The following is a 19,479-nucleotide window of genomic DNA, read 5'->3' as shown; positions in this document are numbered from 1 at the left end:
CATGGGATTCGAACTCACAAACTCTTGGTTCACAGCATTCCGCACTACACCACCATGTCTGTGTCATTTATCAATTTAGCTAACTATTCTTTCATCATAGATTTGATTTACTTATTTCAGAAGAAAAAAAACATAGTTGTCTCATGTTGTTGGGGCATATTATTATTTTTTAATGTTACTCCTTTATCAAGAGGTTGTTCAAATCCCAGGTGAGGACAAGTTGAATAATAATTACTGTATAAATTAACATGCACAATGTCATGTATGTCAAATATGTAAGTTGAAAACGCTGTATGTTGAAAACAAACATCAGGGGAACGTTACAAATCAAATCAAATGTTATTTGTCACGAGCCAAATATAACAGGTGTAGACCTTACAGTTAAATGCTTACTTACAAGCCCTTAACCAACAATGCAGTTTTAAGAATTAAAAACAAACAAACAGGTAACATTACAAAATATTTATTCCCAATGGTTCAGTCTTTTATGTGTATTCCCAATAACCAGTCAATTTGTGATTTATTCGTATAGTGAGAGTGAATGTAGTTTGGTCAATAGGTTTTTATGTGAGATAATTATGCTTGGTAAGGGCCATATACTCCCTTAATCCCATACCAATGTTTAGAAAGAGGTACAATTTGGGTGGTTAGGGTGTGTATTCTTGTTTGGCAACCTCTTGCAATTAATGAAGATACTTGTACTTTGTCTTTCTGAGGCAAGAAGCCATCCAATTAACATAAACACAGATACATGCGCATACACACACCCACACACACACATATTGTATCTCCAAGAGGGCTATTTCAAAACAGAACATTAAAAAGTCCACATATCCTTGAGCAACATGAGATTAGCTCTACCTCAACACAACATACAGTTCTATGTAACCAGAGAGGTCTGCATGCCACAGTAGCTAGTCTGTGGTTGAGTGGCCTACACAGACCTATCATTACAGTGGCTGATGATCTAGGTCCATCATTTATGTCTCTCTGAATGGCGCAACACACATGTACATGAATACAGACACACACATAGCCTACACACACACACACACACACACACATTAGGGCACAATGTTCACATTAATAGAATAGAGATGTATATCGTTGAAAGGTCTTACTCTGCTGAAAAGCTGCTAGATAGTATGCATGCAGGCCTACAATGTTTACATCCTACACCGCCATCAGAAAAGCTTGTAGGATCAAATGACAGGTGTGTAACAATTGCTGCAGGGACTCACCCAGGCCCATACCACCTGACCTGCCTGCACATGGCTCTCGTTTGTAACCAAAAGACATCATTACATTACATGCACTGGCTGATCTGCTCTGAGTGTAAAATCTGAAACCAATCTCAAGTGTGAAGGAGGGATTTACTTTGCGTAGGCTATCTATCTTGAATCTGTTTAATTACTACATGTGCGTAATGACGCGTGCGTAAACCCTTTGGGACCTGTATAGTAACCTATCATATATTTACTGTTCTAAATGGATAGGGTTTTATCAGAAATCGATGTGAAGAGTTAACAAATTCATGGCAGCTAAAACATTTTTTTCATTTCAGACGTCATAGTGCAATGGGCGTGATATAGTCTCCCCATGACAGGCATTAAATGTGTGTTGCTGTTACTGTGAAAATAAACTCACATCAGACAACTCTCATAAAATAATCTAGTCATATAGAATATCATTTCGTAATTATAATGGTTTATTTTTTCTCTTCTCTGTTGGTTATTTTATTTACCGTGCTATGCTATGTGTGATCCTCTGTCCTTTCCTTAGCTGGCAATCTGGGTTCCAAAAATCTGTCACCATTCCAAAGCGATGCGTCTTCGTATGGCGAGCAGAGAGCGGAGAGAGATATTTAGAGCGAGACATATTTATTTCACCACTGCCGAAGAGAATACCGCAGCTATTAATAAATAAATAACGACGTAGTAAAACTGTTTGACTGTATGACAAGATCTCCTCTGACTTCTTCTGCTAAAGACACGAAATAGCCTGACTCAAGCATGTAATATCGGTCTCAAATCACGTTAATGCGAGCTGCATAAATAATGCGGGTGTGAGTAACATATACTGTAAACGAAGGGAGAAATCAGGGAGGATAGCGGAGGGCCAGTGGTAAGCGGCTCACCACTACGAGCCTGTCGTCTGTGCCAGACCAAAGGCGGGGAGAGCGGGCCGAGACAGCAACATGTCGAACCGAAAACATCGGGACAACCAAGAGATATGCGCCCGCAAGGTCCGGGAGTTGGCCCAGGCTGGAGTAAACAAACACTGCTTCGAGTGCAGTCAACCCGGGGTGACTTACATCGATATCACCGTGGGCTGCTTCGTTTGCACGTCGTGCTCTGGAATGCTGTAAGTATGGATAGCTTCTTCTATAACATGCATAGGCTATTAGGCTACTTATGCCTAGAATTATAATACAACTATAAAACTAAGCCCATTGCATGCCAACCCGGACTCATGGGTAGACGTAACATAGTAAATGTACATTTGGGATTCTCCAATGAGAATGGTGTTCATTTGTGTGTGTCCATTATCCATGTTGTATGATGTTAGGAATTGCAATTTCTACAATAAGTTACCAATTTGCAAAACGAATGATATGTTACGAATTCCAATTTGTTGTGGCTATCGCTAATGTTAGCTAGGCTGCAAATGTTAGTTAGGCTGCAAATGTTAGTTAGGCTAGGGTTTAGGGCAGGGTTTCCCAAACTCGGTCCTCGGGACCCCAATGGGTGCACGTTTATTTTTTTTTGCACTAGCACTATGCAGATGATTCAAATAATCAATTAATCATCAAGCTGTGTAGTGTTCGGGCAATAACCAAAACATCAACCCCTTGGGGTCCTGAGTACCGTGTTTGAGAAATGCTGGGTTAGAGGTTAAGGTTAGGGTTAGGACTTAAGTTAAAGGGCAGATATAGGTGTTAGCTAACATGCTAAGTAGGTACAAATTAGCTAAAAAGTAGTAAGTAGTTGCTAATTAGATAAAACGCTAAAGTTGGCCGTGATGAGATTTCCACACACAACTTTTGGGTTGATAGAAGTTCCCAGTATACGCCCACCCATCCACCCCGACCAATCACCCAATTTAATAGTTTTCCTTAATTAACCTTCTGTCTTATGTAACCATACCAATCATAACATAATTTGAGTGTCACCGGGGGCACACTGCACCGGGTGCACACTGCCTGCCCTCCAGGACATCTACAGCACCCGATGTCACAGGAAGGCCAAGAAGATCATCAAGGACCTCAGCCACCCGGGCCACAGCCTGATCAACCCGCTACCATCTAGAAGGCGGAGATAGTACAGGTGCATCAAATCTGGGACCGAGACTGAAAAACAACTTCTATCTCCAGTAGGAATGCACAATATTTCGGTAAGCATATCGGAATTGGCCGATATTAGCTAAAAATGCCAACATCGGATGTCTAGTTTAACGCCGATGTGCAAAACCGATGTCAAAGCTGATGTGCACACCTATCTAACATAAGTAGATGGCGTAATGACGCCACGAAAAATGTAGCTCTACATGTGCTACACAGCATTCCTAACCTAGCCCACAATGTATGCTCTGTGGATAGCGCAGTCAACAAGTCGAGCAGTCATTTGAAAGAGTAAGTACATTTCAGTGAGGCAACTCAAAGGCGAAATCCATTAATGCCAAGATAATGGAATGAATTTCCCTTGACAACCAACCGTTCTCTGTCGTAGATGATGTTGGCTTTCGCAGACTGGTCGAGCACCGGTGCACACTACCAAGTAGGCATTACTTTTCAGATGTTGGCCTACCGGAGTTACACAGTATTGTTGAAACTCACCTCCATGAGCTACTTGCTATGGGTGTCACTGCTATTAGCTTCGCAACTGATATTTGGACCAGCGATGTCAGCCCCATGAGCATTATGAGTCTGACAGCACAGTGGGTCCATGAGGATTTCGTACTGAGGAAAGCTGTATTGCATGCTCAAGAATGCCTTGGTTCTCACACCACTGCTGCCATTTCAATGGCATTTGAGAACATGTTTGAAACTTGGAAACAGGAACACTCCTTGCTCCATTCGAACAACCGACTCGAGAAATAAGCTCAACTGTGTCTGCAGCTGATGTGATACCCTGTCATTGCATTGAAATGCCTGCTCAACAAAAATGCCAACACAGACCGTCGGTTAACTTTGAAAAGTACTCTACTAGAGGCTGTGAACAGGCGATTCGGTGGCATTCTCTCTGAGACTCTAATTTGCCGCCACCATGCTCGATGCTAGGTACAAGGACCGCTACTTCGATGCAGACAAGAAACAGGGTTTACGTGAAATGTTACAGACACAGCTGGACAAGATGTAAACGGACACAGTGACTGTGCGCACCGTGGAAGAGAGGCTACGGACAGACAGAGCTGAAACTGCACTGCTTGACATGTATGATGAAATCCTGGTTGAGAATGAACAAATGAACAACGAAACAGCACAGCAAGTGAAAGAAATAGGTTTTGATTTTGTTTTACTGGTAATGGGGACATACGTAAATGCCAACAAAATAACTTTTTGGTCAGTGTGTGTTGCAACTATTTAACTGTACTAGAATTCTTAAAAGGCCGCAGAAATAAAAAAAATGTGGTTATCGGTATCGGGTTTTTTTTGGCAAGGAAAATATCAGATATCGGACAAAAATGTCATATCGGTGCATCCCTAATCTCCAGGCTTTCAGACTGTTAAACAGTCACCACTTCCCGGCCCAGTACCCTGCCCTGAACTTTAGTCACTGTTACTAGGCCGGCTCAATCCTGCACCTTAGAGACTGTTGCTGTAAAGACCGACGCCGGAGACAAGAAGCAGGTACAGGGAGTTGACATTTAATTAGGAACAGACAAAGAGCAAGACATTAACAAGGTCAGCACACTGATACACAATGACAAACGACAATCTTTGCAGCAATGGGGAACAGAGATGGGGAACTGACATACAGGGGAGGTAATAAACAGGTGATTGAGTCCAGGTGAGTTCAATAATACACTGATGGGGGATGGTAGATGTGCGCAATGCTGGGGAGCCTGACGCCCTCGAGCCCCTGGGGGGAAGAGCGGGAGCAGGTTGCCCTATGTACATAGTCATTGACCACAGGTCACTTTAGTAATGTTTGCATTCTGTTTTATCTGGACTCTGACATTGCTCATTCTAATATTTATATATCTCTTAGTTCCTTTAGATTTTGGGGATTTGGGTGTATTGTTTTGTAATGTCAGGTATTACTGCACTGTTGGAGCTAGGAACATAAGCACCCGCTACATCCGCGCTACACCTGTGATCTGTTAAATATGTGTAGGCGACCAATAAAATGTGATCTGATTTGATTACTATGTTACGTCAGGTCTATGAGACCAGGCTGTGCATGCAGAAAATGATTAACCAGTATGTTGCATCTGCAGATTCAATTTTAGGATGCTGCTGTTACATTTGAGTATTGACAAGAAACTGTAACATGTGTCTCTTCCTCCCCTTGGTGTCGTATGCTGCAGTTAATCAGACTACTTTATCCTTTTCAGGCGAGCCCGTAGTCGCGCTCGTGTTACGTTTCATTTCGGCATGGCTCCAGGTTTGGCATTCTCTTCCGGCTCATGTATTGTGTTCTGCATGCAGAACATAGCTCAGATCCCCAACAGATTATAGGCTGTGGTTGAGGGACATTTCGCAAGGTTTCACTAATTCGCAGCGGTGAGATTTCAGCACAGGTTTAGAGTCTTGGACAGGCTGTCTCCCTCCAAAGAACAGTGAATGAGCACAATATTATCTACTGTTGTGTAAACCTTCTCTACACTGTATACATTTTCACTATGGCCATTTTCACCGTAACAATTCATTTTCACTTTTTCTCACAGTCACCTGTCATTGCATCCATTTTTTTGAACAATTTAAATACCCTCTACAGCCCTTTCCTCTTTTAAATGCCGTATCACAATTGTTCGTCTTTAGCGATTTATGTTGTTATAAATGTGGAGTGCCCCCTTTCACATATCTTACATATATCTTTTATCGGTTTCTCTTTTTCCAATCTCTCTCTTCTCTCAGGAGAGGACTCAACCCTCCCCACAGAGTCAAGTCTATCTCCATGACAACCTTCTCCCAACAGGAAGTGGAGTTTCTGCAAAACCATGGCAATGAGGTGAGTGACAGTCAGGTGGGCTTGTAGGCGGGACTTAACAGTATTACACCTGTATTTCACACACCTCATTTCAATTCTGGGCATAATGTTAAAATCTCAGCTGGATACTTCAAGATTTCAACAGCAGGAAAAGGTGAACAAAACACAAACAAAAGGCATACCTGGACTCCTAACATTCAGTATTAAATATATACGTGTCCCAGGATGAATAGAGCAAGAATAGATGATATAGATATTATAAATAGATATCATAAATGATAAATGTACATCCTTGGGCCGAGTCCGCCACCAGGAGAGGGATTGAGGCCACATGAGATGGATGAATCTATCTCTGTGTAAGGAATAGTTTTTTTTAATGTGATCTAGACTAAATAAGGCCCAGCTAAAATCTCATCCATCTTTATGAGATAGAAGAGGATGCTTGATGCTTCCCTCTCTTGTACCAGTCAGACCAATAGAGTGTAGCACTGTTTGGTGGTTACAGGCTTTTTCTGGAGGGATGTAGGTTCTCTGCCCAATTTGTGCAGTGAATCGGATCGAACATCGCAATTACCGTACACACAAACCACCTCATCACTGTGTGTGTGTGAGAGAATGTGTGTGTGTGTGTGTGTGTGGTGAGAGAGCGTGTCTGCAGTGAAAGGGATCAAACTTTACAGTTGTACACAATAATACAATTTAGTTAGAGATGAGTTCATGTGTGCATGAGTGTCTGATTCATTGCACAGATATCAGGTAGAAAAGTCTGGATAGTCCGATTTGGTTAGATTAATGTGTTGATGTTGGTGATTCATAATTAGTCAGTGAGCTACAGTAGTGTCGATCAGAGCATGTGACTCTAGCATGTTAACTAATGTGTTGGTAGGCAGATGTGTCTATTGTTCATTTTCTACATTATTATTTTGGTGTGTGTGTATACAGAAATGTTTAACTACATTTGTGGGGTACAGAAGTCCCCACAAGAATAGTAAACAAATGAAGATTGGACCAACTGGGGACATTTTGTTGGTCCCCACAAGGTCAAATGCTATTTCTAGGGCGTTTAGGGTTAAGGATAGAATTAGGTTTCAGGTTAGAGTTAGGAGCTAGGGTTAGGAGCTAGGTTTAGGTTTAGGGTTAAAGTTAGGTTTTTGGTTTAAGGTTAGGGTAAGGGTACTGGTTAGGGTGAGATTCAGGATTAGGTTTAGGATTTTAGGAAAAATAGGATTTTGAATGGGACTGAATTGTGTGTCCCCACAAGGTTAGTTGTACAAGACTGTATGTGTGGTGCCTATTGTTCATGTTCTGCATCATTATTTGTGTGTTTGTGTTTTTCTGTGGCTCTGAACGTGTGTAGGTGGGGAGGAGGACCTGGCTGTGTGTCTTTGAGCCAAAGACAGATGCATGCTTCAACACAAGGGACTCACAGAAGCTCAAGGAGTTCCTCCAGGACAAATACGAGAAGAAGAAATGGTGAAAAAAAATCAATAAAGATATCATCTCCATAAAGATATCTACAGTTGAAGTCGGAAGTTTACATACACCTTAGCCAAATACATTTAAACTCAGTTTTTCACAACTCCTGACATTTAATCCTAGTAAAAATTCCCTGTTTTAGGTCAGTTAGGATCACCACTTTATTTTAAGGATGTGAAATGACAGAATACTAGTAGAGAGAATTATTTATTTCATCTTTTATTTCTTTTAACACATTCCCAGTGGGTCAGAAGTTTACATACACTCAATTAGTATTTGGTAGCATTGCCTTTGAATTGGTTAACTTGGGTCAAACGTTTTGGGTAGCCTTCCACAAGCTTCCCACAAAAAGTTTTGGCCCATTCCTCCTGACAGAGCCGGTGTAACTGAGTCAGGTTTGAAGGCCTCCTTGCTTGCACACGCTTTTTCAGTTCTGCCCACAAATATTCTATAGGATTGCGGTCAGGGCTTTGTGATGGCCACTCCAATACCTCGACTTTGTTGTCCTCGAGCCATTTTGCCACAACTTTGGAAGTATGCTTCGGGTCATTGTCCATTTGGAAGACCCATTTGCGACCAAGCTTTAACTTCCTGACTGATGTCTTGAGATGTTGCTTCAATATATCCACATAATTTTCTTTCTTCATGATGTCATCTATTTTGTGAAGTGCACCAGTCCCTCCTGCAGCAAAGCACCCCCACAACATGATGCTGCCACCCCCGTGCTTCACGGTTGGGATGGTGGTCTTCAGCTTGCAAGCCTCCCCCTTTTTCCTCCAAACATAACGATGGTCGTTATGGCCAAACAGTTCCATTTTTGTTTCATCAGACCAGAGGATATTTCTCCATGTGCAGTTGCAAAGCGTAGTCTGGCTTTTCTATGGCGGTTTTGGAGCAGTGGCTTCTTCCTTGCTGAGTGGCCATTCAGGTTATGTTGATATAGGACTCGTTTTACTGTTGATATAGATACTTTTGTACCTGTGTCCTCCAGCATCTTCACAAGGTCCTTTGCTGTTGGTCTGGGATGGATTTGCACTTTTCGCACCAAAGAAGTTCATCTCTAGGAGACAGAACGCGTCTCCTTCCTGAGTGGTATGACGGCTGCGTGGTCCCATGGTGTTTATACTTGCATACTATTGTTTGTACAGGTGAACGTGGTACCTTCAGACGTTTGGAAATTGCTCCCAAGGATGAACCAGACTTATGGAGGTCTACTTTTTTTTCTCTCAGGTCTTGGCTGATTTATTTAGATTTTCCCATGATGTCAAGCAAAGAGGCACTGAGTTTAAAGATACGCCTTGAAATACATCCACAGGTACACCTCCAATTGACTCAAATGATGTCAATTAGCCTATCAGAAGCTTCTAAAGCCATGACAAAATTTTCTGGAATTTTCCAAGCTGTTTAAAGGCACAGTCAACTTAGTGTATGTAAACGTCTGACTCCATGGAATCATGATACAGTGAATTATAAGTGAAATAATCTGTCTGTAAACAATTGTTAAAAAATTACTTGTGTCATACACAAAGTAGATGTCCGAACCGACTTGCTATAGTTTGTTAAAAGGAAATTTGTAGAGTGGTTGAAAAACAAGTTTTAATGACTCCAACATTAGTGTATGTAAACTTCCGACGTCAACTGTATATGTCAGACGTACCACCTATTTCAAACTCATCCCAACTCAAAGTTGTACACTGAGTTGAATGTGTTAAATGTCCATTCAAATTATTTTTAGCACAATGCATTTACTTACATTGGGAAAATGATTTTTTATTAGTTTAGTCTCATTGAAATAAGATCTCTTCTTCAAATGTAGTCACAGCAACATGGAACTATTTTTCAGGCATTTTTCGAAGAACAAGAGCCGGAGGGAGGTGGAGGGACCCTGGAGCCCGCCGGGGGTGCAGGCCTTACCCTCCTCTCACGGCCCTCCGCCCGCCCAGGCCCCATCCCACGCCATGCCCCCCTCCGCCAGACCCATACGCACACTGGTGAGATACATAACTCCTCCGATGGATTGAGGAGATGTGATAGAGGGATATTTCATGTATATAAAGCTTTATTAAATTGAAGGAGAGAGGAAAGAGGAAAGAGTGGAGATGGAGGGAGAGAGAGGAAAAATAAGTGGAGAAAGAGATAGAAAGCAAGAGAAAAAGAGAGAGAGAGGTGTTACTGTGGAGAAGTCTAATAGAGTTAGAGGTGTTACTGTGGAGAAGACTAATAGAGTTAGAAGTGCTACTGTGGAGAAGACTAATAGAGTTAGAGGTGTTACTGTGGAGAAGACTAATAGAGTTAGAGAGAGGTGAATACTGTACCTGAATACTGTACCGACAGAGATCCAATGACACAGAGAGACAGAGACAGATGACCAAAGAGAACCCACTCCAGGTCATCTTCACAGCAAAGATAAAGGGGTGAATAACAGATGAAGGGTTAAATGAGGATAATGTAACACAGAGGAGAAATACATCCACCCACTGTTTGCCCCCCCCCGTCTCCCCTCTCCTCCAGTCCCAGTCCCAGCTCTCGTCCTGGGGGGACAGAGTCCCCACCATCTCCCCTGCGGACATGAGGGCTGATGTGTTTACCGCCCGTGCTCCCTCACGCTCCCAGAGCTTTAGAGACCCCCCAATGAAAGGTAGAACTGTTCACATTCTTTTTTGGTACCGTGAGTAATGGAACCTGAGGCAACATTGTTTGATGCCTGTTTCTTCTTTCTCTTTCCACCTCTCTATCGTTATGTCTGTTTCTTTCTCTTTTTTTCTGTTTCTCTCCTTGCCAATCTCTCTGTCCTTCTCTCTGTCCTTCTCTCTACCGCTCTCTCTCTCTCTCTCTCTCTCTCTCTGTATGTCGCTCGCTCACTCACTCTCTCTCTCTCTCTCGCTCTCAGAGTCTCTACTGAGAGGTATAGAGAGACAACGTCCAGGCTCTCTCTCTTCAACGATGGGACCCCAGAGCCACGCCCCCTCCTTTCCTGCCCTCCCTCGACCCTCAGGTAAAGACCACACCCTCCTCTACTTAAATATCTCTCCTTTTCTCTCTCAACTTTTACCTCCTTAGCCAGTAGCACTTCCAAAAACAACTTCACTTTAGTTTTTTTTTTTACCTTTATTTAACTAGGCAGGTATGGCACTAACCCGTACAGTAATTGATTGTGTCCTGAACGTTTATTCAGAGGTATAGAATAGAACAAAACAGAAGAATATAGCCTTGGTGGGAGTGCATACTCGCCAGTAGTCCTGTACTCTTCTGCTATTAATTCTGATTTGTCCGTTTCTCCCTTCAAAGTTTCCAATCGGAGAACTGGCCAGGTCAAGCAGAGACACACTGTACCCTGAGATGGATAGAAAGAGAATAATAACATGAATAAAACTATTCTCTCTAAAAACTAAACTTTTTAGAGAGTGGACAATGCCCCATTCAACAGGGGCCCAATGGTATTTCACAGCTCAGAAGTATGCTATGATTCTGTCCAGGACAGACCCCATCTAGGAACACATTCAACTCCTGGCTGCTAACACATGTAGCATGTTATATGTTTGTGCAAAGCTAGGATTTCCCCAATAATCCATTGAGGTTCTATTTGCTATCTTGTTTTATTGAGGCTATTGGATGGTCAAGTCACATGGAAAAACATGCATGGGTTGCGTCTGTAATGGCACCCTATTGCCTATATAGTGCACTACTTTGCAGGCCCTGGTCAAATGCAGTGCACTATATAGGGAATTGGGTGCCATCTCGGACTCACCCCCAGCCTTCCTTATCTCGGCCATCTTTGTTTGGTCCTCTCAGGTCGCACAGTGTCCTCCTCGGGGGGCTTAGCCCCCTTCAGGGCCTTCCCTAAGTCTCTGAGTGTGGATTTTGGGGGGCTCAGCCAGCAGCAGAGTCACAGTGCCCTCAGCATCACCCCCCCAGCCCCCGGCCCAAACACACACACAAACCACCAGGACCGCTACGCTGCCCTGTCCCAACTAAACAGTGTCTTCTCTGACACGTCGCCTGGACCTACAGGTAAGGGTAGAAGGAGTGTGTGTGGGGGGTGGGAGAGGGTGGGTGGTGTGTGTGTACACATTTTACTATACTCGTGAGTACCAGAAGTCCTCACAAGAATAGTACACCAACAAAAATTCAGAGAAGTGAGGACATTTTTCCAGTCCTCACTCATAAAAATGCTATTTTAGGCTTAGGGGTTAGGTTTAGGATTATGGTAAAGTTTAGGGGTTAGGTAATATAGGATTTTGAATCACAAAAAATACCTCACAAGTATAGTAAGGCATAGTTGTGTGTGTGTGTGTGTGTGTGACTAAGTGAGTGAGATTATTGTCAGCTACATTGCATAATGCCTTACTCTAAATGCCAAGGTTTTACTAAGTGAATGACCCCATTGTGTTTTCTGCACTCAATACTAAACCGTTGGGTTGTTACAAAACAACATTGGAAATATGTTCCCGTTTGGATTTAGCAATGCTACTAGCTGCTAACTAATGAGAACATAAATGTGCAGGACCAATGCCTTAGGCATGTTTGAACATATATCATTGTTTTATTTCCATGATTCAATACATAATATCTCTCCCCTGGGCAATAATATACTGTAGGTAGATTTATGTGTAGTTTCTTTTGATTAATATAGCATTGAACTATAAGCAGTTTTTTCTTTTTTACACTGCACAGTCAATAGTTATACCTTGACCAATCACACTGAGATTGGAAACTTTGCACCCTATGTCAAATCAAATCAATTACATGTGATCTCTCAAATTAGCCCCCAGCTGAGCCCTGTGCTTGTAGACTGGGTGGCTGACGACATTGGGAGGCCAATTTGATTCAGAGAGGTCTGATAGCTAGCAACAATGACAAGAAGCTGCCATGTGGGGAATTGTATGTGGCTTGTTTCAGCTCGTTGTAGCATTTTTATTGATACCATGTCTTGTTTTGAGGTGTTGTGACTCATGTCATGTCTATGCTAATATTGGCAAAAAATTTCGAGCTAGCTAACCAACAACTGTAATGATCAAATCAAATGTATTTATATAGCCCTTCGTACATCAGCTGATATCGATAATGATGAATTTGAGAGACAAGTGCTCATTGTGCAAATGTATTTATGTTTTCAATAAACATTTGGAGACAATATATAGTTTACATGTCAACAATCTAAGCCAACCCTGTCTGTTTTTCCCCATAGTTGTGCACGCATCAGTTTTGTTGTTAAGCCTAGAAAACCAACCCGTCTATGGTTAGTCTATTTATTTGAATGTGTGTTTTCAGCACCCCCCGGTGGACTACCCCAGTATAGCACCCTATTTGGGAACCGCCTGTCCTCCAGTTCCACTCCTGCCAGGTAATGAATGCACTGTCAAGCAAATACACTTAACATTCCTATTTAATGCATCGAAGAAGTGTAGACTCTGTTAAAGTGCACCAGTCCCGGTACAAATACATAGTTTTATTTGCTCAGGATATCTGCATGCCCTTGGTTTAGTAATTCATGACAGGCCGACATCATAGCTGGAGGCAACTGCAATATTAAATTGACTTGTTTTTAATGTTCATGCATGTAATAATATATAGTTGTTCTTAACTCTTTCCTCTTCTTTTCCGACTTTCTTCAGCTCTCCAGGCGTGGATGCTGTGTCGGGATCTCAAACATTTGCAAGTAGGCAGTGTTACAAAAATATTAATCAATCACGGAGGCAGGGGCGCAACTTTTGTTTTACAAGTTGTGGGGGACATCTTTTTTTAATAATTTTTTTTTACCTGTCGGTTAAATACTCCAAACAGCCTACCCGACAGCCTACCGGTCCTAAAGCACACCGTTGCCTTGTTTTGTATCACATTCGCATGATAAACCTGGCGGGGACAAAAATGCAATTTCAGAACGCCCCCGTCCCCCCCCGTCCCCAGTGAAAGTTGCGCCCCTGCATGCAGGTGTATATTTTTCATGAAAGACTTTGAAAGGCTTGAACATATCCATGAACTATTGTCTCTCTCTCTCACTATCCTTGTCTCTCTGTCTCCTACCTCCATGTCTCAGGCTTCCCCAACCCGTTCAGCTCCAGTTCCAACTCTCAGCAGCAACAGCCTGCCCTGTCCCCCAGTAACCCATTCAACAGGTCCACCTCAGGAGGTAAGCTGCCAGCAGAGCACTGCTTATTCAGCCTGGGGGCAAAGGTCAAGAATGTACAGTAACAGGGGTAACTGTATATAAGTAATTCATAGACAGTCTTCATTAGCTAATAGTTCATGTAGTTTAGAAATAACTAACAAACAGTTATATTGGAGATTTGGGACCCCTGGATTCTTGGTTTATTGTAATATTTCAATGTACTGTGTGTGACTTAACACCCCTATGTTCTGTTTCCCTATGCAGGTGACTCCAGTGGGTTCGTCAGCTCTCCAACCTCAGTGTTCCCTCCGTCCGCCACCTTCCCAACTCCGGCTACCCAGAATGCATTTCCACACAAGCATGCCAACAACCAGGAAGCCAATGGCAAGTATAAGTCTATTATAATTCTCATGCTATTTTTTTCTATTCTCGACAAAATAATGTTGAATTTTCTCCAACTGTATAGGATAAGAGCACACAAAAAGTGTTTACCATTTGGTGTTCTAAATATATACAAAGTACAGTACATGCTTTGCCAAGAAACAAAATAGTTTCTGCAGTGCAGTGCTGCGTGGATGTGTTCTCTGGCTGGGCTGCAGCAGCATACCATGTCATCTGTTATGTATGGGGTTTGGCCTGTGATCAAAACCAACACGGCCTCCTCAAACCCTAAGAGGCTCCAACATCATAGCTAATGATGATCACAGCGTCTTCTCCCATGCTTACATAATACCAACTCAGTCCCCAAATATAGCGTTAGAACCCATGGAATTAGAATGAGTGAAACTTCCATGGTCTGAGGGGTGTTGTCTATTCCAGTAATTATTCTATGTTTGTCAGACTAGTATTGGATGTATTAAATCAAATCAAATCAAATTTGATTTGTCACATACACATGGTTAGCAGATGTTAATGCGAGTGTAGCGAAATGCTTGTGCTTCTAGTTCCGACAATGCAGTAATAACCAACAAGTAATCTAACTAACAATTCCAAAACTACTACCTTATAGACACAAGTGTAAAGGGATAAAGAATATGTACATAAAGATATCTGAATGAGTGATGGTACAGAGCGGCATAGGCAAGATACAGTAGATGGTATCGAGTACAGTATATACATATGAGATGAGTATGTAAACAAAGTGGCATAGTTAAAGTGGCTAGTGATACATGTATTACATAAAGATGCAGTAGATGATATAGAGTACAGTATATATGTATACACATGAGATGAATAATGTAGGGTATGTAAACATTATATTAGGTAGCATTGTTTAAAGTGGCTAGTGATATATTTTACATCATTTCCCATCAATTCCCATTATTAAAGTGGCTGGAGTTGAGTCAGTGTGTTGGCAGCAGCCACTCAATGTTAGTGGTGGCTGTTTAACAGTCTGATGGCCTTGAGATAGAAGCTGTTTTTCAGTCTCTCAGTCCCAGCTTTGATGCACCTGTACTGACCTCGCCTTCTGGATAATAGCGGGGTGAACAGGCAGGTTGTTGTTCTTTATGGCCTTCCTGTAACATCGGGTGGTGTAGGTGTCCTGGAGGGCAGGTAGTTTGCCCCCGGTGATGCGTTGTGCAGACCTCACTACCCTCTGGATAGCCTTACGGTTGTGGGCGGAGCAGTTGCCGTACCAGGCGGTGATACAGCCCGCCAGGATGCTCTCGATTGTGCATCTGTAGAAGTTTGTGAGTGCTTTTGGTGATAAGCTGAATTTCTTCAGCCTCGTGAGATTGAAGAGGCGCTGCTGCGCCTTCTTCACGATGCTGTCTGTGTGGGTGGACCAATTCAGTTTGTCTGTGATGTGTATGCCGAGGAACGGCATAGTCTTCGATAGTCTTCGATCCTAATGTATCTCTGATTTTGGGGTGTTGTTGGGTTTGTAGGTTTTGCCTCTTTCCCGGCATCGGACTCTCAACCCAAAGTTCCTCGTCCAATGTCAGTGAACCCATTCACTGTGAGTACCACACCACACTACAGCAACACTACAATAAGCATTGAGTGTACTTCAATAGATTTGCACAGTTTGTTGGGGATTTGGACTGCTAGCTGCTTAATTCTTATGCTAATGCTTCATTCAAAAGGCATTGGAGGGCTTTTCTGGTGATGTAGATGTACAGCAGGAACTCACCATCTCCCTCTCTCTCCATCTCTCCTCACCCTCTCTCTCTCCATCTCTCCTCACCCTCTCTCTCTCCATCTCTCCTCACCCTCTCTCTTTCCATATCCCCCTCACCCTTTCCCTCTTTCTATCTATCCCACCCTCTCCCTCTCTTTCCATCTCTCCCTCCATCTCTCCCTCCCTCTCTCCCTCCCTCTCTCCCACCCTCTCTCTTTCCATCTCTCCCACCCTCTCTCTTTCCATCTCTCCCACCCTCTCTCTTTCCATCTCTCCCACCCTCTCTCTTTCCATCTCTCCCACCCTCTCTCTTTCCATCTCTCCCACCCTCTCTCTTTCCATCTCTCCCACCCTCTCTCTTTCCATCTCTCCCACCCTCTCTCTTTCCATATCTCCCTTTCCCTCTTTCCATATCCCCCTCACCCTCTCTCTTTCCATCTCTCTCCCACCCTCTCTCTTTTTCCATCTCTCCCTCACCCTTTCCCTTTTTCCATCTCTCCCTCACCATTCCATCTCTCCCTCCCTCTCTCTTGCCATCTCTCAGGGGAATGTTTACCCGAGTAGAGGAACGTCGCGAAACCCTTTCATCTGATACCGGCGCCCCGGCTACCCCCCAACCACCCCTGGGCACATGAAGACCAGTGAACTTTAGGAGCTGCTGCCATTTCAATGCCTCTAGAGTATTTTCGCCTTCAGAGAGAGGGGAAGCATTCATGCAGGCTCCTCTCCCCTCTGTGTGTGTGTGTGTGTGGAGTCTCTGTACAGTAATGTTGATCCGTTGAAATAACGTGTACGTGTGTGTGTGTGTGTGTGACCATATATTAAAGGTGTTTGTATGACAATAGAATCCACCTCAGGGCTCAGTGGGTGCCATCAGACAAGACACACACACACACACTTCGCTGTTTCTCCCATGTCCCGCTTTTGTGCAACAACAGTCCCATTCTTAAAACAGTACGCCAAATCATCACATTCGGCTTGCTTTTTTGGAGCCACCTCTGAAAACGGCCTTTAAAAACTAGCCAGTCCAGTCAGTCAGTGTATATCAAGTTACAAAAGGGAGAGAGATCCCGCTTCAAGGCTATGAAAGCTGAACATGATGACGAGCAAAAAATTATGACAAGCAAAGCATTTTTTTTTCCTTTAGTGATGGTTATGGCAGCCTTAACATAACATCCTCCTAATGCATGTAGATAGGAGGACATTACAGACAAGCCTGTCTTTCCCCCCCATGTGCTGTGTGTATGTATGTGGAGAACACGTTTGTATCGTTTTATGTCAGTTTTTGTCTTGAGTAAATCATTTGTGTTTCAGTCTCAGGCTGCATGTGCTTGGAGGGCTTCAAAGAGGAGATACTATTGAATGTAAAAAGCTATTTTCACAACAAAACAGTTTTATTTCTCCCTATAATGGACCAAATATTTGTTATTTGGGGTGAAAATATGGAGATGAAATTGATCTCTTGCAAACAAAAGATAGAGTTCTATTGAGAAAGTGTGTGTAATGATGTGTCCATGTTCATAAATTCAAATATTTGTTGCGTCTTTAAACAGTGTCTAGTTCTTTATTCGGTGTGTGAGAGAGAGAAAATATTGCATAATATGTAACTTGTAACAAACTATTTAGATAATCAAATATTTACCCAAGTAATTGCTTCCGTTGGCTTTCAGCCAATTATGGATAGCCTATTTAAAAACTTCCCTATTGACAACTTGATATAGGTCAATTCAACCACCAGGCGGCGTATGTTGTACAGTTTTCTAGCCTTGTCCATGAGGTGGCATATACGCTGAGTGTACAAAAGATTAAGAACACCTGCTCTTTCCATGATATGGACTGACCAGGTGAAAGCTTTGATACCACTTGTTAAATACACTTCCATCAGTGTAGGCGAAAGGGAGGATACAGGGTAAAGAAGGATTTGTAAGCCTTGAGACATGGATTGTGTCTGTGTGCCATTCAAAATAATTAAGTGCTTTTTCTAGTAAAGGTGCCAGTCGCACCGGTTTGAGTGTGTCAAGAACTGCATCGATACAGGGGTTTGGTCCACCACCCAAACGACAACTTGACACAACTGTGGGAAGCATTGGAGGCACCATTGATTGAATCACGTAATTATGCCTACACAATGTACATTTTTTTCCCACTACAATTAAATCGATCGCACTAACAGCTGTAACGGGGTTCAACTGAAAAGTATAAACAAGCCAATGGTACCATCATCGGGGTGCATTTCTGGTTATAAAATGTCTCAATCGTGCAGCACATCAAATAATCTTCAAAATAGCGTTGCAAGTTTCACAATATTGGCTGAAGCGCATAGGCATTCTTATAAGAACAAAACGTCATATGAAATTTGATTCAAGTTCGCACATGAACTCAATGCTCTCTCTCTCTTTCCTTCTCTGTATACTATCTCTCGCCCTCTTCTGTCACTACGGACAAGCGTTGACTGACAGCTTTCCACAGTAGCTCCACGCCATAGAGGGGAGAGGGCAGCAGTTGCAGCGAAGTATTCAGTACACTGCTGCCAAGAAATACAGTAAATGGATTAAAGCACTCTGCAAGCTAAATAGTAGTAGCAGACACACTACTGCAAAGAGAAAGGAAAGGTAATATTTAGTATATATTTTTAAATACTGGACTGGACTAGAGGACCTCTCTCCCTTGCATACATGTGTTAAAGGGAGGGAGGGGGACGCGACTGAATTATGTTGGAATTATCTAGCTAGCGAAAATATTTTTGCTGTCATTGAATAGAAGTTTAGGTTGTAGTTGAGAAAAACAAGTACTCGAGCGCGATGGAGTGCCAACCACCCGACCCGCAAAGCTACGAGGACGTTCGAAAGAACGGCTACCTCCGCAAGCAGAAATCCATGCACCGGCGATACTTCGTCCTCCGGACGGCCTCTGAGAGGGGTCCGGCCCGGCTCGAATACTACGAGAGCGAGAAGAAATTCCGCGGAAAAACACCCGTCCCAAAGAAAGCCCTGGTGCTGGAGACGTGTTTCAACATCAATAAGCGGGCTGATGCGAAGAACAAGCACATGATAGTGCTGTACACTCGAGCGGAGAGCTTTGCCATCGCGGCAGAAAACGAGGCGGACCAGGACGAATGGTATCAGGCCATGGTGGAGCTGCAATGCAAAAGTAAGTAAACATATATATATATAGCTAGCAAACTACAGCGAGCTCTGACTGCAACCCGAGCTCTATATGGCTGCCAAACGTTAGCAAAGTGGCCACAGTATTATCTGAACGTGGCGATGTAGCCCACTGCAGCAATTGCTGAAATGCAACTTATAAATTCAACACGTGCTCGTTTAAAATATGGTTCATAGTTATTCTTTTTGAATGACATCCAGGAGTATGTATATGGTTCTCAATGGGAGTAATTTCACATTGCATGTCAGCAGCGAGGGGTTTCCCACTATTTACTACCAGCGCTGTTTTGCAAATGTCGGTCCCGATTTGATCATAATATTTTGAGGCATGCTCTGAAACAGACGGTGGTGTCAAAATATGTCCAAATTACAATGTGTGGTTACTGTACTTAATATGAAATGCTGCCTAAGGACTATTTAAATATTATGCAAAATTACAGTTCATACTTATTTGCA

At 42.8% G+C, this 19,479-nt stretch overlaps 2 protein-coding genes across 5 annotated transcripts in view; both read left to right on the top strand.

Annotated features, from left to right (window-relative positions):
* Positions 1 to 456: 456 nt before the first annotated feature.
* On the top strand, positions 457 to 17,409 carry LOC109897024 (arf-GAP domain and FG repeat-containing protein 2-like). 2 transcript variants are annotated; one of them, XM_031832315.1, is made up of 14 exons: positions 2,079 to 2,364; positions 5,557 to 5,606; positions 6,080 to 6,173; positions 7,510 to 7,625; positions 9,472 to 9,619; positions 10,140 to 10,266; positions 10,519 to 10,623; positions 11,421 to 11,639; positions 12,900 to 12,972; positions 13,244 to 13,287; positions 13,666 to 13,758; positions 14,002 to 14,121; positions 15,627 to 15,697; positions 16,404 to 17,112. In XM_031832315.1, exons 3-14 carry the CDS (start codon positions 6,120 to 6,122, stop codon positions 16,449 to 16,451), a joined length of 1,218 nt encoding a protein of 405 aa, XP_031688175.1. In that variant the 5' UTR covers positions 2,079 to 2,364; positions 5,557 to 5,606; positions 6,080 to 6,119; the 3' UTR covers positions 16,452 to 17,112. The 2 variants fall into 2 exon arrangements, with proteins under 2 accessions (XP_020347105.2, XP_031688175.1); XM_020491516.2 differs by lacking the exon at positions 5,557 to 5,606 and having other exon boundaries at positions 457 to 2,364; positions 16,404 to 17,409.
* Positions 17,410 to 18,172: 763 nt separating this feature from the next.
* The window catches only part of LOC109897022 (insulin receptor substrate 1-B), an 83,267-nt gene continuing 81,960 nt past the window's right edge, over positions 18,173 to 19,479 (top strand). For 2 of the 3 annotated variants that reach the window (XR_004211054.1, XM_020491512.2), the window contains exon 1: positions 18,201 to 19,009. Coding sequence is in view for 2 of the 3 variants with exons in the window: in XM_020491512.2 (XP_020347101.1) it covers positions 18,661 to 19,009 (349 nt within the window). In the remaining variant the exon portion in view is untranslated. Of the gene's footprint in view, positions 19,010 to 19,479 lie in introns of all 3 variants that reach the window. The other variant, XM_031832313.1, reaches the window with a different exon arrangement.

Source organism: Oncorhynchus kisutch, linkage group LG9, assembly GCF_002021735.2.
Source record: "Oncorhynchus kisutch isolate 150728-3 linkage group LG9, Okis_V2, whole genome shotgun sequence".
Classification (NCBI taxonomy): domain Eukaryota; kingdom Metazoa; phylum Chordata; class Actinopteri; order Salmoniformes; family Salmonidae; genus Oncorhynchus; species Oncorhynchus kisutch.
This window is presented reverse-complemented; position numbering and strand designations above follow the sequence as displayed.